General features: G+C 39.9%; 2 protein-coding genes across 3 annotated transcripts in view; one reads left to right on the top strand and one right to left on the bottom strand.

Moving 5' to 3' along the window:
• Window positions 1-600: 600 nt before the first annotated feature.
• On the bottom strand, window positions 601-6,206 carry LOC129369384 (secretory carrier-associated membrane protein 5-like). The gene is made up of 7 exons (XM_055044732.1): window positions 6,089-6,206; window positions 5,588-5,651; window positions 5,385-5,510; window positions 4,329-4,485; window positions 3,279-3,380; window positions 2,211-2,328; window positions 601-1,353 (listed from the first exon to the last, which is right to left on the bottom strand). The coding sequence occupies exons 2-7, from the start codon at window positions 5,592-5,594 to the stop codon at window positions 1,174-1,176; spliced, it is 690 nt and encodes a 229-aa protein (XP_054900707.1). The 5' UTR covers window positions 5,595-5,651; window positions 6,089-6,206; the 3' UTR covers window positions 601-1,173.
• An 8,433-nt stretch (window positions 6,207-14,639) lies between these two features.
• Window positions 14,640-17,075, top strand: part of igdcc4 (immunoglobulin superfamily, DCC subclass, member 4) — a 55,570-nt gene continuing 53,134 nt past the window's right edge. For both annotated transcript variants that reach the window (XM_055045126.1, XM_055045128.1), the window contains exon 1: window positions 14,640-15,214. In XM_055045126.1, the coding sequence (XP_054901101.1) occupies window positions 15,148-15,214 (67 nt within the window). In that variant the 5' untranslated portion in view covers window positions 14,640-15,147. The remainder of the gene's footprint in view (window positions 15,215-17,075) is intronic.

Here is a 17,075-nt window from a genome sequence, read left to right on the forward strand (position 1 = left end):
TTGATGATGTAAGGAATAACGAGGACAACCTCTAAATTTTGTGATCTCACTCTATTGCGACCAACACACAGGATTTAGACTGATTTTTAGGATTGATAAAAGTCTAAGATTAAGCTTCTGGATGTTTCTGATCAAATCCCATGCTTTGCTTAAAGCCCAGCAAACCAAGCTATCAAAATAAATTCTACCATTTCTGTTTGTTTCAGGAGTGTGGTCGATGCCAAGTGAGATTATGCAGTGGAGATGTGGACATATGCTTAATCTCTTATGTATCATTTCGACTCTTTTATCCATTTTCTTAAATAAAATGCATGTCTTATGCAGTTATTCCACCCTGGAAAATAATCGGTTTGAATGAGCTTCGTAAAAGTAAAAATTAATGACATTCATGCCAATTATGAATGCATGTAAACATTCAACTGGAGCTGGAGCTTCCCGCTTGCTTAACAGAATAATGAGGCTTATTTAAGCATGAGAAATATGAATGGCATGTTTTCAGGGTGAGAAATGTGATTGAAATCGCCCGGTACCAAAGATAGCAAAAATAAAACTCAAGGTTCGGATTAACGCTGACAAAATCCACTTAAAGTGATGTATTAATAGCATTGTTTTTTTTTTTATTATTATAATACATCCATTTGCATTTCCAAACAACGTTATTGTTGAAGGTCATGTAAATGTTCCACTAGTTTGAGGTTTTTGAGAGTAACACCCGTTAAAACATGTTTACAAAATTAGTATCTCTGGCTTACATGTAAATTCCAAATATAACAAAAATATTTCTATAAATACTATAAATACTGTAAAGTCATGATTCTTACATATTTCTACGAAAATATGTTCCATATGCAGAAAGCTTGAGAAGTACATTCACTTTCACTTTTGTTCATATAAGTCTCTATTGCTAAAGGTTTTTAAATTAGCGCACGGCTCTTATGTCATCACAACACTTAACAGTTTCCTCTTCAAAGTGAAGAGGAAATAGGTTTTCATAAAAATTAAATCTAAAAATAACACAAAGAATACAAATGCCCTTTTATGAAGATTTGGGGGGGGGAAATGAGCTACCAATAGACATTCACTGCTCTCTTTTTTTTCCGATGTAAAATGGTTTTGATGTTCTTAAGTGAAATTTTTGGCATTAAAGTTCTGCCGTCTCCCGCCCTGGCGGCGCTACATCTGGTTGTCGTTGTACTGCGGGCTGGAGAATTGGTCCTGCATGGCTCCAGCAGCCGCCCCCATGGCGGCCTGCTGGGCAGCCGCCTGGACGTGGGGGTTCTTCCAGGCTCCCGTAGCCCACTCCTCCTGCGCTTTGGACATGCTCGCCCCAGTGCCGCGATAGAAATTATGGATCTGCGAGCAAGATGAGGTTATGAATTAGCAACAATACGGCTTCTTATGAAAGATAGCTTTTGTTTTTGTTTTTTTTATTTTAAGAGAACCTTAAAAAACAGCAGTGCAATGAGGTGAGGGAGAATGTGTCAAGATTTAAAGCAGAGCTCAATTACAAAATATTGACCCAGGCTTTGAACCGCTCACAAAGCATTGTGCAATCCTTTACAAAATTCTAAAGATACGGCACAATTCCTGATGTGCTAACACATGACCGTCCACTGAAATCAGAGAAGCAAATAGGAAGAACTGTGGATGAGCGGCAGCTCGGATGGGAGGATTTGTCGGCGGAAAAACTGTTAGTGAAACAAGAACAAATCCAAAATTAGTCCTGTTTTTATTTAACCACAAGGACAAACCAAGCAGAGGAGACAGAAAGTGAATAATTGGAAGCGCTCTCACTAGAAGACAGTAGAATTTGACTTTTGGGGCATTGTGAATACAGGAAAGCATGATGGGAATGTTTCCTCCAGCAGCTTGGAATTAAGAATTTGAATTCGAATTCTACCAGATATGTGAAACGAATAGAAACAGCCCAAACAACTTACAACTGTTAGCAAAATGTTCCGCAAAACTTTGAACCCAACTTTTCCTACTGGCGTCTTTGCAAAAAGAGAATAGCTAAAGAAATCACTCTCAAGATGTTCAAAGCTGGTAAAGGTATTCCACCAAAAACTGCAACAAAGAAAATAAAAAATAAAAAAAGTGATTCTAGACGATATTGACTCCGGGGTGGTGTGGGAACTACATACATTATTTGGTTTCTTTATATTATTTTATGTAGCTCTGCAAAGCCATGAACCAGTGAATCTTTTTACCTTGGTGAGTGCAATGAAGGACAGCGAGGCCACAGCCGTGAACATGATTGTCGGGATGAGCATGACTAAAGCAATGAAAATGTTATAGCTGAAGAAGGAGATGGTGGCTAACCAGCCGCTGTAAAACAAAAAGATACGAGTGTTAGAAAATGTCATTTAATGAGGACCAAAAAAAAAAAAAAAAGGAGAACATAAACCGTTATATTGCACTCTGTGGTTCTCCTCCACCTTCCAGAGCTGAACATCTGGCTGCTAAGTGGTGTGATATTCATAGATTTAATTATTGTGATATAAAAAGTTAAGGTTTTATGGATGAGAACGTCCCGATGCACATGGTGACATTTACTAACTTTATAGAGGCTGTCATAACATTAATTTCTGATCATCAGCCTGAGTCAGGTGACATTTACAGGATTACTTTAATGGCCTCTCAAAGTATAATACGAGAACTAACATAAAAGTTATAGCGAGCCAATATCTGAGAGTTTGACATTGTAATCTTTATGAGAAGCGATGAGAGGGAAAAAAAAAAAAAGAAACTATATCTAATTTGGGGAGCACTGTGATTCTCCTTAAGCATAAAATATGACAACGACCAAAGACGTGACCTTCGACCTTTTGTGATTTTAGATGTTTTGTTCTAAATTCTTTAAAAAATGTCAAGACTTTTTACTTCTCCATCATTTTAAATACGTACAAAACGCAGCTTAACATTTTATGCACATAGCTCTTTTTGTTCTTTCTCTGCCAGCAGCACATTAGCTTTATTTACATCAACTTCACTTGTGTTTATATTTGACCATTTTCTGATGGCGACTAGAGCAAAGTTTAGTTTTCTTTTAATATTTTATTCTGCAAAATTTAGAAATCCTTTCTCACGGCAACTCTAAGGTAAGGCAAATAAAAAATGGAAGGGATGAACATTTGGAAATTTAGGTCCGAATCACACACAGTTCAAATGGGCGAAACAACCTCAAAGTAGTTCAGCAACAGATGAACGAGAAAGTTTATCAAAATAATCTCCTTTTGAAGATTCTTTGGTGTGTGGATCCTCTCTCTAACTCTCACCATACTCCCCATCCTGGAATACCGATGCTCTGGATGATGCTGATCCCAACTTGGGCCATGAACACAAAGAAGAACAGCATGAAGTTGAAGGAGCTGTCTGACCTGACAAAAATACAACAAAACATTCATATTTCACCATTATTGTTTTCTTCAGGCTTTATTTTCTTTTTTGTGTGTAAAATCGTCGTGATCAATCGATTTTGCAGTGGCATAATCTCACACTGACAAGGTACAGTTTTATGTCAACGATGTTTGAATAATTAGTTTCACATCACTTTACTTATTATAGCTGGATCAACTAATCAATCAGAGCTGCATTTAATGTGGCAGGTTTTGAGTAACACATTTTCTGGTCGCCTTCCCCCGACTTTTGAAGATCTGCCTTAATTAACCGGTACGTTCTCTTGCTTTTCTACTTTTGAGCATGTTTATGAGAACTGGTGTTCTCTGCCACAATATTTTCACATGAAGTGACAACAGAATGTCTTGCATTTTGAATTAATAATTTAAAAAGACATTAGTAAATAAAAAAAAAAATGCTTGATTAACTCTCCTTAACAGGACTCAGAGAAGCCGGTGCATATCTTAACACGGGGTATACTCAAACCTATTTAACTTTTTCAACATACTTTATGTGACTTTTTTTTTGTACCATAAAAGTTGAACTTGTTTTTGTCTTTTTATGGATCAGGGGTGCCGATTCCAGTATAGGGGGCTGCGGATCCATGTTCTCGATCGATTTTTTTACCTGACTTGTGATTATGTAGACATTTAACACAAATTCAAGCTGATGTTAATTAAAATGAGCTGCCATGAAAGACGAGGACGTGAACTCACTAGCTTAGACGTCACACGTGTTTGTTTGGAAGGAAACGTCCTTTATAATCTACAGATACTTGATTTTGGCACCAGGATATAAAATCACACCAGACACTATCCCATTCACAATGACTTACTTTTATAATAATTCTTCAGATTTACAATGACTTCATCATCTAACGCAGTAAGGACCTTGTTTGAAAGCTGCATATTTTTAAATTCTGGACTTACTTGAACGCCTTGTAAATGGGCCTGAACCAACACACGTAGGAGCAAGGGGTGAACATCAGTAGCCAGATGAGGGATAACCCGAAGTTAGTCACTCCGCCGCCGCCAAACATCCAAGCAAAGCAACCGACGAAATTCACTGCGAGGGTGGCACTGTTCACTGCAAAGGAACCACAGAGGCATTTCGGGTTTTTGGTGCAAAACGTGAACAAAAGATTATATTGACTTCATGCGCATGCACATGCAGAGAAGAGTTTTGAAAAATGAAATTAAATTCATAGGAATGAAACCTGGACTAATGTAAAAATAATAATAACAATAAAAGAAAAAAATCTCCATGCACAATCAATGGTTTGAGATTTCCTGTGAAACTAGAAAAACAAATGTGAAAAAACATTTGAAAAAAAATAAAAAACATAACATTGAAGCAATAAACATGCATATCACTGTTTCATATCACATGATTTACCAAATTAAAATTAGGCAGAAAAAAAAAGTTTATGGCTTTGATTACAAATGAAATACCTTCTGTTTAGCATTGATTTTTTTAAAGGAACCTGCAGAAAGAAAGAAAAAAGACTCATAGAGATAATTTGCAGCGCAAGACGTATGGAGTGTCTTGTAAAAAATGTCATAGCCTCAGAATTTTTCACATTTAGTTGCAAATACATCGTCATTTCAAGGGGATTTCCTGTGGCAACACAAAGCAGGGCATAATTGTGCAATCAAAATAAAAGTATGCATGGTTTTGAAATATAACATTTTAAACATACAAAAAAAAATACAGCAAGCACATATTTTCAGAAGCCCACAAGTTACACACACACCACACTTTTCAGATTTATATTTGTAAACAGAAAAGGAAATTACCCATTTATCATGAACCTTCCGCTTCAAAATGATGCAGTTTTGGTTATTCAGTCACATAACATCCCATTTAAACACAGAAAAGGTTGCATGAGCACAGTGAGAAGTTATTGGAGTGTTATTGAGTTCGCAAAGCAGTGGAGGTAAGCAAATGACGCTGGTGAATCGGGTATCAAGTGTGAACATACTCACAGATCCACAGGTTGTACATTTTCTTGCACATGCTGCGGTGCTGATCAGGGATCTCCTCGAAGTTCTGGTAGAAGCAGGGCTTCAGAGGAACAAACCCGGGCAGAGGAGGGAAATTGGGCTCCGTATCTGCAAATGATGAAACAATGGTGAGACGTATACTCGAATTCAAGTCATTTTTCTTGTGAGTGTCAATTTGCACCGACCGGCCATGTGGACACACCGTGGTGATTCGCTTTGAGATTTAATCTTCCGCCAGGCCCTTCAAGCCTATCAAACAAGAGGAAACTTCAGGTCGGCTCAACTGCAGGAGCTTCGCGATAACTTTCAGACAATTTAATACTTGATGTGATGTATCGCACAGCTAATGCACCGAACGGTTTAAAAGGAGAGGGAGAGAGAGGTTAACAGTGGATGGAGCAGCTCATGATTGCCGTCCTGGCGTTTGCGGGGAGATGGAATATCTGCTAAGATGTGAACGACTCAATCTTTCCGCTTTCATCATGCATGAGGAGGCAATGGAACACGCGCGCGCAGAGGCCGATGACAGCCTCGCGCAACCTGGAAGCGGATGAGACGCGCTGTTATTGCGTACCGCGAATTGTGGAAATGTGGGAGCTGGCGACGGGAAACTTAATCTGCTTACCTCAGAGAGCAGCGGCTCCTCGGTCTGATATTCTCACACACACACGCACACACACACGTACCGTGAGTTCACCTGTGTCCCGAACACACCTAATACCGATCCACCGCCGCCTCAGGCCTCGCTATTGGGAGATAACAGCACTTTCTTCTGCCCGGTGTAGCAGCAGTACTAATTTAAGGTCGTTCTAATCCTCCACCAATCAGCGCGCAGAGCTCCGCCGTCGCTCTGATTCTGTCCAATGGTGGGATCACTTTAATCCTCCACGTCGAACTACTGGCCCAATCGCTGTTCGGAACCCTGTCCATGGTGCTGAACGCACAGACTGAGACGGTTTTGTCGGAAGAAACCGATTGTCTCTTTTTAAAAACAACAACAACAACAAAACACCAGCTCGTATTGTGTCACGTGTTCATTAAAATACTGAATTTTATGAATAAATTGCGTCTACCGGGTTACAACAGTAAGGGACGGAGCTTAGCGTTTAGGTTTCCGAGGTGTCTTGAACACATCGTGATCCTGACACTTCTGAGTAACAAACTATCTTAGACGTTCATCTAAATACATGTACATGGACCAAAGTGAAACACGTCTGGATTGCTGTTCATTGATCCACATTTTTCAGATTGAATCTATTTAATGTCTCCCAACAGGAGACATGACGAAGAGATGATTAGTGTTGCTTACTAAAGTTGTCAGTGTTCATAATGTTGTGCCTTATCGGCGTATTTTACGGCAGGTCATTCTTTCCTTCCAATAACTTACATAAATAAAACTCAGCTGACTTATGATTGGCTGTTTTGAACCCGATAGGTTTTCTACTTTAGACAAAAACACTCCAGTATGGATGGCTCAAGTGAAGTCCTTTATGTTTGTCTCTTCTTCAACTGTATTCATTTTATTACTCAGCCTTTTAACTTGACCCCCCCCCATCCACTACAACAAACAGGGACACCACTGACATCAAAAATAGATTATTTGTCTCTTTTTCTCTTTTGCCTCATTCAGAAACTAATAGTCCTGTATGATATGAGTCCACCTGGCTCCAACAAACTCCACCAGCAAAACACGACCACTTTAGTCTGCAAAGAATAGATAAGGCATGTCATATTTCACCCTCTGCAATCACTCTGATAAGGAAGCGGTGATGCAACACAGATAAACTTTTATGATTCACTCTGAAGATTTGCTTCCAGCCTGGGAGGAGCGGCTGATACACAACAGGATGCTAACTGTGTGGCGAAGCGCTGAATGTGTAATAAACCGAGAGAACCAAACACAAGAATGGAAAACAAGGGGAAGAAAGAAGAAAGAAGTGATGGGAGTGGGCTGATATCAACTTGGACTTGAAAAGAACCCCTCCTTTCTTACTCTGGCTGTATGTTTAGGATCTTTTTCTTACTAAAAAGGTAAACCGTTTAACGTGTCCTGTTTTTAACTCCAGCCGTTTTCCCATCGACTCTGATTGTGTTTTAGGATGTTGGCCAAAACCTCAAAACAAATAAAATGCACCGTAAACTTTGTGGGTTTTGAATGAGAGAGAGAGAAAAAACAAAAACTTGTTTTCATTGTTCAAAAACAAAAACATTTTTGTTTTTGAACAAAATTTGGAACCAGTACGTAATAATTTTATTTCAAACAAATGTTGCAATCACTCAGAAATGTCATTGTTAACTTATCCTTGATCAGTTTTGTTCAAAGTCTTATGTGATTCCTCCTTTATGTATCCTGGCAGCTCTGCGTCCTTGTCCTCCTGAGGAGAATAATTTAACCTGGTTACCATGTGTGTTTTTTTTGTCTCTATGGAGACCTATTCATGCTGACCCATCAGTTCCAAGCCAACACATAAATGTTATGCCGATTTTATGAGAAATTAATTTAACTTCTTTGGTGTTCAGCTTCAGACTGGAATGAAATCAGTTTGGGTGAGATGTGGTCACCACTGAAATACAGATGAGGGCGCTGTTGTCAGTGTCCGTAATGTAGTAGTTTCAGTTCAGCCACAAGCACTTATTGTTTTGGATTTTTTATTATTATTTAATAAAATAACAGACAAGTTTCTAAGTGTGAGGTGAGTTTAGTTGGATGCTGAAAGTTTGTGAGGCCGACGCCAGTTCAGAAACAAGGCGTTACACAAATGTTACATTATCCACAGTCAGACTTCGTTGAAGAACTTGTACTTAAACTCCAGGGGGTTTATCTATAAAAGGAATGGTAGAAATTGCAATACAAAAAGTGTATGAATCTGTTACTAGTAGGTAAAATTAGAATTGAACTGCACAAATCACCTTGCAAAATTATTCATTCTCACATTTTGTGATTTTATAAAAATCTAACTTGTATTAGTAAATTTATTGGAGAGTTTTTTAACAGACCAATGCAACACTAAATATAACTTAGGTTAAATTAAAAAAATGGGAAATTTTTTTATATATTTTTTTTAAAAATCCCTTCTCATCCACCGCGGGTGGTTCTTATCCTCTGAGCTCGGGTCCTCTACCAGAGGCCTGGGAGCTTGAGGGTTCTGCAGTATCTTGGCTGTGCCAAGGACTGCACATTTCTGCACTGAGATGTCTGATGTTGTTCCTGGGATCTGTTGTAGCCACGGCTCCAGTTTGGGGGTTACTGCCCCGAGGGCCCCGATGACCACAGGCACCACTGTGGTCTTCACCTTCCAGGCCTCTCCAGTTCTTCCCTGAGGCCCTGGTATTTCTCCAGTTTCTCGTGCTCCTTTTCCTGATGTTGCAATCACTTGGTATCGCTACATCTACCACAACGATTTCCTCTGTTGTTTATCCACTACGACAATGTCTGGTTGGTTTGCCATTACCATTTTGTCTGTCTGGATCTGGAAGTCCCACAGGATCTTAGCTCTGGCGTTCTCCACCACCTTTGGGGGTGTTTCCCACTTTGATCTCGGGGTTTCCAGTCCACATTCTGCACAGATGTTTCTGTACACAATGCCTGCCACTTGGTTATGTCGTTCCATGTACGCTTTCCCTGCCAGTATCTTGCACCCTGCTGTGATGTGCTGGACTGTCTCAGGGGCCTCCTTGCACAACCTACACCTTGGGTCTTGTCTGGTGTGGTAGATCTGGGCCTCTATTGCTCTGGTGTTTAGGGCCTGTTCCTGGGCGGCCAGGATGAGGGCCTCTGTGCTGTCCTTGAGTCCAGCTGTTTCCAGCCATTGGTAGGATTTACTGATATCAGCCACTTGGGTTATTTGCTGGTGGTACATCCATGTAGGGGCTTTGTCCTCCCATGATGGTATCTCTGGCACCTCAACCTCTGTTCCCTGTTGTCTGAGACATTCACTGAGCACATTGTCTGTTGAGGCTTTGTCCCTGATGTATTTATGGATCTTAGTTGTTTCGTCCTGGACAGTGGTTCTCACACTCACTAGTCACTAGTGAAATAAAAATAATGGGAGAATTTTATATACATATATATTGTGTATTGTGGTTTTTAAATATAGATAGAATAATAAATGCATGTTTTTGTCAGGTTACAGTATGTTTGTTTTCTATTCTGGATTCTCTAGGTGTCCACCAGGGGGCAAGCAGAGGGGGTATAAAGGGGGGGGAGGAAGGGGGCTTGAGCCCCTGCCCCTTTTATTCTTGATGTCCTAGTTGTTGTTTCAGTTTCTGCCTCCATGTTGTTCAGATACTGGGTCCATGGTGAGGAGGGGGGTGGATCTGTGTCCTCTAACTATTAAATCATGGGTAAGAATGTTTTTTATACACTGGTTTGTCAATAAAAACGTAGGTCTGATGCTAATGTTAGAAAAACTGTTTCTGTTTATATTTTTGTAATTGTCCTCGCACAGAAATGCTTTGGCTGTAACTAAATAGAAGTTACTGCAGAGCCTCAAGTGTTAAAGGAATATTTGGGCCAGAGCATTTAGAGTTCACAAAATAAACATCAGAGAAAACCCTTCCTACTAAGAACCTCAGCATCACTAACATGTTTAAATATAGATAAGGTGAATCTGTGAGAGGGAGACTAGGTTTATTGGCCGAGTTTAAAATCAATCACTGATTGTTCGCTGTAATGCATTTGTGAACAAACCCTATTCAAACACAAACGTTACACCATATTCTAGCCATGGTAACACAACAATCAAACTATCAAGATGATTCTTTAAACTTTTACAAACTTTCTAATAAAATCCTAAATGTGCAATTTTTTTTCTCAGCTGAATGGATAACATGAATTTTAATAACATTGTCATCCTCTATAAATGATGGTTTAGATCTATGGTCTGTGTTACAATTAAACCATTTCTAGGGGCCCCTGAATGTCTGGAGGGCCCTCCCAGCAGCCATTCAGTTTTATTTGCCTGGATATTTTCAGTCTTACAATTCTAGATGTCAGAGGTGCTAACATAAATAAATTATGTATGTTAACACATTTGAGCTTTTTTGATCTATAAATCAGTCTGCAGCCAAGTTGTTCAAGAGGTTAAATAAATATTATTAGGGTTTAATTAGTAAAATGACAGCAATTTCTCTTATTTTATAACTTCATAACCTTTGACCTTCTCTCCTCTGGTCTGTTTAACAGCTACAGTCTCAGATCAACTCAGCCCTCCTGGACTGTCAGTAGCAGAAACAGCAACTTTATACCACATGATGGCAATGACATAGTAGATTCTTGATGAATATGGGTTGTTGCTATATTGCTGTACGGTGTTTTAAGATCTTGCTCAATGTGCCCCTTTTTAACTTTGAGCCACATTTTCATAATTGCATTTTTATTTTTGAAAATGCAAACAATTAAAAAATTAAAATTAAATTAATTTTTTTAATTTTCTACATTTTCCAGTAGAAAATGGACAGATTGGTGGACATGTGTAATGGAAGCACAGCTACTGCTCTTCAATAAACCTTTTAAAAATTATCTTTTAAAATGATATCCACATGTGAGTCACTCACCTAAACATGACAGTTTTAGCAGTTTTGTTTTTCTTAACTGCATTTAAATTTCACACAGAATCTCAAACAAAGTCCTTATGTTTTAAACTTATATCACCAGTTGAAAAATGAGCTTTTTCTCTTTGCTGCATATTCCACAAGTATCAAAATTGGGCAGAGGTAAATGTATCCAATTTTGGTTATAAAGGTTGTAAAGGTTGCATTCAGGTACAGCTGAAGCTGAATGTTTGGGGTCATTGTACTGCTCAGGTTGTTTTCTTGTGCGATTGCCATGGTTTTAGCTCCATCCATCGTCACATGGACATATTTCATCAGGGGCAACACATTTCATCTTTGAAGCATGAGTTTCTCCTTGCCACGGTTCCATATCAAGCCAGATTTGTGGAGTGCGCGACTAGAAGTTATTGTGACAATGAATTCTCCCCTCAGCCCCAAGCTGTGGATGTCTTTCGCTGTCAAGTCAAGGCAACTCCTCTGACAGCACACACCTTGCCAGGTCTGAAAGAAATTCCTCAGCCATGCACTTCCACTTTAATTTATTGAATGATTGTGCACTGACATTTCGCATGACATTCGAGTAAAATACAATTACGTTTCTAGTAGTAACAGGATAAAACATGAGAAAATTCGAGTTTTCAGGGGACAAAACTCCTTGTAAAAAACAATTTTCATTTCAAGGCATTGTAAACTGAAAAATAAGAAAATATTATCAGGCCACAAATATAGCTGGCAGCCCAATCTTTTGCAAGAGATTTAATTCCTGCAGGAATAAATTTCTTAAAGAAAGTTTGTTAAATCACTGAGTTAATATTTTGCAGTTTTTCTTAGGAATGCAACAGATAAAAGTACACAAGGGGATGATAATCAGTAGAATAAAAACAGAATCAATATCATCATTAGATGTATCATTAATCTTAGTTTCATCCTGCTGAAGTTACTAATTTAAAGCATTTTACTGGCGTTAATCAATGCTTCACTCTAAGCTCAGATAGAGGTCATAGTAGTAGATTCATGCAGATTTTAACAGTCACTACTAATTAGATTTTCACCCTTTTATTTTGGACTTGAGTCATAGCTTGATTGAATCTTGAGTTTGTTTTGTAAATCATAAGTTTCGTGTCTGTGTGGTGATCAGATCCAGCCGATTCTCTGGGGAAGACTGAGGCGTTTGGTCCTGGAATGTCAGCAGTGGATCTTTAGATCTGGTATAAACTGGAATGTCTGAAAATGTTTGCGACTTTAGTTACAAATAACAATCTAAAAGAAAACTGTAAAAGTTAACGAAATTATCTATAACTGCATATGCAGGTGTTAGTCTTTTGGAGTACGGTGGACCCCTCTGATTCAACTATCTACAAACTCCTTACTCTATGGAAGGCAGCTACAAATTATTCACAGAAAACCTGCCTATTTGTAGATGAATCAAACATTGTAGAAATGACCAAACTGTCATTTTGCTAAAACTTATTTTATTAAGTTATGCCTTTGCTAGCTTTGTACATCTAAAGATTGAAGATTTTACCCTTTATATACAAAAACAGCATAAGGACACAAGTTTTCTTTCATATATTTACTACAAAAGGTGAGACATAATGAATATGCTTTCAACCCTGATTCAAAGCTTTGTAGAATCTGCTGTTGTGACTGCTTAACACAAGAGCAAATCTTTTGGGGTTTGTCTCTACTGGCTGTACACATCCAGGAGTTGAACATTTTGCCAGTCATCTTTTGCAGAATAATTTATGCTAAGTCAAATTGGATGGGGAGCATCTGTGAGCAGTGATTTTTTTCATCAATATATCTGTCAGTTGGGTGTATATCTAGTTATCTAGTTTATCTAGACAATTTTAGCACATCAATATGCTTTGTAGATGTGGTGATTACATTTCTGGTTGCTGTCTTGATACACAGCGAACTTCTGCTCCAAGTTCAGATCCTGTAAATGTTACACAAGTTTCCTTGCATGATTTCTCACAACTCCATTAATCTTCTCATCAACTCTGACTCATTGTGTGACTGATGGTGCTAGGTTAACCCTTTCTATCTACCATCAACAGCTTTTTGTGTGCACTCTAAACACTTCCACTTTGTTTCATTTGGTCCCTGTCATTCAAAAATATAGGGGCAAAATTGCTCTCAACAATGATTGCCACTCTTCTTGAAAGGGCAGGTTTGTGGTGTGCGCCACTAAGTGGACTCATGTTGACAGATTGTCTGTCCTGAGTTGTTTGCTGTTATGTGCTACTTTGTCTTTGTCATATTCAATCCCAGTAAGTTGCACCTTGAGGTTTGTGGTTAGTGAGAGACAAAATGTGCTAAAAAGGCTCAAAGGGTATAATTACTTGTGCAAAGCACTGTAAGCGAGGACACTTGGGGGAACAAATGAAGGATAGAACTATAAATGTTACAGCTGCACATCTGCTTTCAGAAACATTACTGAGAAGCAAGCTTTCCTCTTGTGTTTTTCTCTGCCGCTAATGCTACATAAAATAAAAATAAAAACTCCTCTGCATAGGATTATACCCTTGAATCCACAGGGTATCAGGTGGAGGCAACAGTCCAAATTTTGGATTCAGTGTTTGACACCAGCAGAGGAAGAAGGATGAACGGGAAAATTAGAGCCAAACAACAATTGCAGAGGACACAGTAATTCTATCTGTCTCAATCTCATGATCCAACACCCCAGACATTCGCTTTTAATCAGACGCCTGGGAGCTGCATCCATCCCATTTCATCAGCGCCAATCAATCCTGCATCGATGAATACAGCGAGGCAGGAAATCTGGTTACATGATATGTTATTATCAGAAGGAACAATTTCATCTCAGACTGGTTTTGTTTCCCTGTTGTTTCATTTTGTGTCAGGCAACATAAGAATTTATAGCCAGAATAGTAAAACAACGCTTATTTAATAGCACATATTAAGGTTGTGGGATTAAAAAATGAATGAAAATCAGCACAAGACTTTCCTTTTATCTCGGGGAGTTATTTCTGCTAGAATGTCCTGTCATACTGTCTGAAACTTCAGTAAAGCTCCGCATTTGTCCTGGCCACTGGTGCTGGCGAGTGTTGGGGATGGTGCTGGTATCAGTGATGCTAAGGGCCCTGCAGGAGGCGAGCCTTTGTCTGCAGTGGGTAGGCTGGACTCCAGCTGGCTCCTGCTACATGTTTACATGCAAAAGTCAGTGGCTCCCTCAGCACATGGAGCAGTGGCAGGGGCAGCAGCTGGTTGATTGATTGGGATGCAGAAGAAGCCCTCCCCTTCACCAGCCCACCTCTTTTCTTTTTCTTTTTTTTTTAACTCAGGGAGCACATGAGCCCCCCCTTCACTTAAAACCATGTTCTCTTTTACTAACAAAAGTGCATGCTTTCACTCAACAATGCTACAAAAAAGCTTTTAAGAACGAATGTGCAGTTACCTAAATAAATTGCTCTCACGTTTTGTGCAGCTTCTTGTTCAGAGCTGCCGCACATCCCAACACACTGGGTTCTTTCGGGGGGGAACGCATTAGTAGTCTTCACAGACACCCAAGGACCATTCTCGATTCTTTACTTTTACTCCAGCACATGCAGAATCCTTGCACTGGATGACCCCCTTCTCGTCACCCTCACTGCGGGCTGAGATGTATTTGTTGCAACAAATTTCCAAGTGCATTTCTATCCGGCAGCGTGCCTGCTACGAACGGGTCCCCCAAGGGCGAGAGGAAGGCTTGGAGTCCAACAAAAAGAGAAAGGGGAGTATGCGTGTGTGCGTGTACGCGTGTGCGTGTCACCCACAGCTCGAGTGGACTCCGGCGGAACACCAGCCAGTCACTGTCTGGTAAACGAGCGCGTGAGTCAGGGGATACGTGTGCACGTGTGCGGCCAAGCGTGTATTTGTGTGGTGGGAGGATAGGAAAGCGGCGCACACACACACACACACACACGCTTATCATTCGCTCGCAACATGGCGTTGAAGCGCCGAGAGACACGACAGCTCTGCCCCGACTAATGCGGTGGTTCTGCGCGGAAAGCCCGGGGACCGCTGCCCGAGAGAGACCCCAAGCCTCCACAGAGACTCCGTTACGCACCGCCGTGGACAATAACGGATTCCAGCGTGTGCGTGTCGCCGTGTGGGCTCGAAACTACGGTGTATGTGATTGTATACATGCGCACGCTTCTGCCCCGCTGGTGGAAATCAAAGGCTGTACATGGCGGTGGAGAGCATTATTTGGCTGTTCTGTCTTCTTTCGCTGTATTGGGGTCCAACCAAGCAAGGTAATGCTCCTCTTTTTTTGTCATCATGAGAGAGGTGAGGGGGGGTTGTTTATATGTGTGTTTGTTTCGACTCGGAGAAACCGGCCGCTCAGATTACATAGAAGTGCAGTCGGCACCAAAAGTCGGCTGCCAAACAGACAGGACGGAGCTGCTGGGGGGGATTTACACCCTGCGCCTTGCTGCGTCTCCTCGGTATTCCGCCGTCACCTCACATGGCCTCTGTGCTTGTTTATGAGATCCAGGGGGGGGGGTTGTTGCATCGATGCTTCGGTTGCCTCCCAGCAAAGTAGGCGCCTACAGGACTCCGGGGTTGTCAAGTTGCAGAAGACCCGAATGTGAACACACCGGGCCGCCGCGTTGAGCTGAACGGGGAAAGTTTGGCGGCTCAGTGTGAAGACAAGTTTGTTCTGGGTTTTTGTCCACCAAAAGACAAGAAGAAAAAAGGGGGAGGGGGAGGAGGGGAAAGCGCAACATTACATCTTTCTAATGCACGCCAAAAAGCATAAAAGGTCTGGAAATGATACAATAAAACGATGAATATATATAATGATTTGCTTTTATTTAAGATGTAAAAGCAACAGATTAGTTCTCTACTCCTTGCAGAAATAATGTCTGCTCCTTGATTATTCCAGTTAGAATAACGGTGTAACATTTATTTGTTGCTTATTTCAATTTAATAAGCCTCCATTCACCAGAACAATTAATTGAAATTGAATTAGAATTTGGCTGTAGTTTTCCAGTGCTTATTGAGAGGAATGTTAGAATGTAAAAATTACTGTTTTTCTGAGTTAAAAAGAAGTACATAGTTTACAGGCATGGAGTTCAGTGAACTGGGGTTTATATATAACTAACCCAAAGTTTTCCTTATTGGGACAGACCTGCACACTATGATAATTACTAATTCACTAACCTGTCAATGAAGGAGATTTAGAGCTATTTACAGCAACATTGTTTTCCAAAAGCAACAAAAGTATAGTCCATTTTTTTTATGTAAGCAACTTTCAAAGCAATGTATCTCATTCAAATGTCTGTAATTCTAATGAATTCAAGAAAGTAATATCGATTTTTTTGAAAAATATTTGATCAGATAACAGATGAGACAGATTCAATTGCAAAAAATCTTAATCTTGAGTGCTTGATCTCTTTTGAATGTAATTTCCGGTGTGTTTTAAGGATTGGCTTGTTTCTACATAAAACAAGCAGATGACAGGACTTAACAGATAGAAAACAACAGCAGACATGAAAACCGTGTTTATGCTTAGCAAGTCTGCATGTGTTAACTGTTAATGTAATCTAACCTTGTTAAGTTATACCGTCTAGAGGACACACAGTATTAATAATTATTGGGTCGATGCGGAGCAGAGAGACATTCATGAGCTCGGTGAAAACAGTTACTTTATTTTAGACCTGGCATGTTCCTTTTCCTCCCAATTCGGCCTCCATTCACCATTCAGCTGGTAAATTTATGTAAGGCTTTCATCAGTAATATCAGTTCACAGCCAATTCAGAAGGAAGATTGAGGTTTGCATCAGATTGGAAATTTCTACCTCTGTGATTAAATGGCTGAAGAAAAGCCTTTCAAACAAGAAGCTATTAATCATCAAGTTGGACAGAAGAGCGGTAGTCTCACAACTTGATGGAAGACAACTTTTTACAGCACATCATATTTTATATGTATAATGGGTTTCAAGGGCATGAATCCAATCTACACTAGGAATCCTGCTTGTGTCTGAATAGCAATCTAAGCCTGATTTGCTTATAGTGTCAGATGGTTGGATGAAATGTATAGTTTATGGTTCCAATGCATATGAGGCTTTATGTGTCTTAAATTGAAAAGGTGTCTATGTTCCACTACATACTG

This window comes from Poeciliopsis prolifica, unplaced genomic scaffold (assembly GCF_027474105.1).
Source record: "Poeciliopsis prolifica strain line A6 unplaced genomic scaffold, Auburn_PproV2 SCAFFOLD021, whole genome shotgun sequence".
NCBI classification, from domain to species: Eukaryota; Metazoa; Chordata; class Actinopteri; order Cyprinodontiformes; family Poeciliidae; genus Poeciliopsis; species Poeciliopsis prolifica.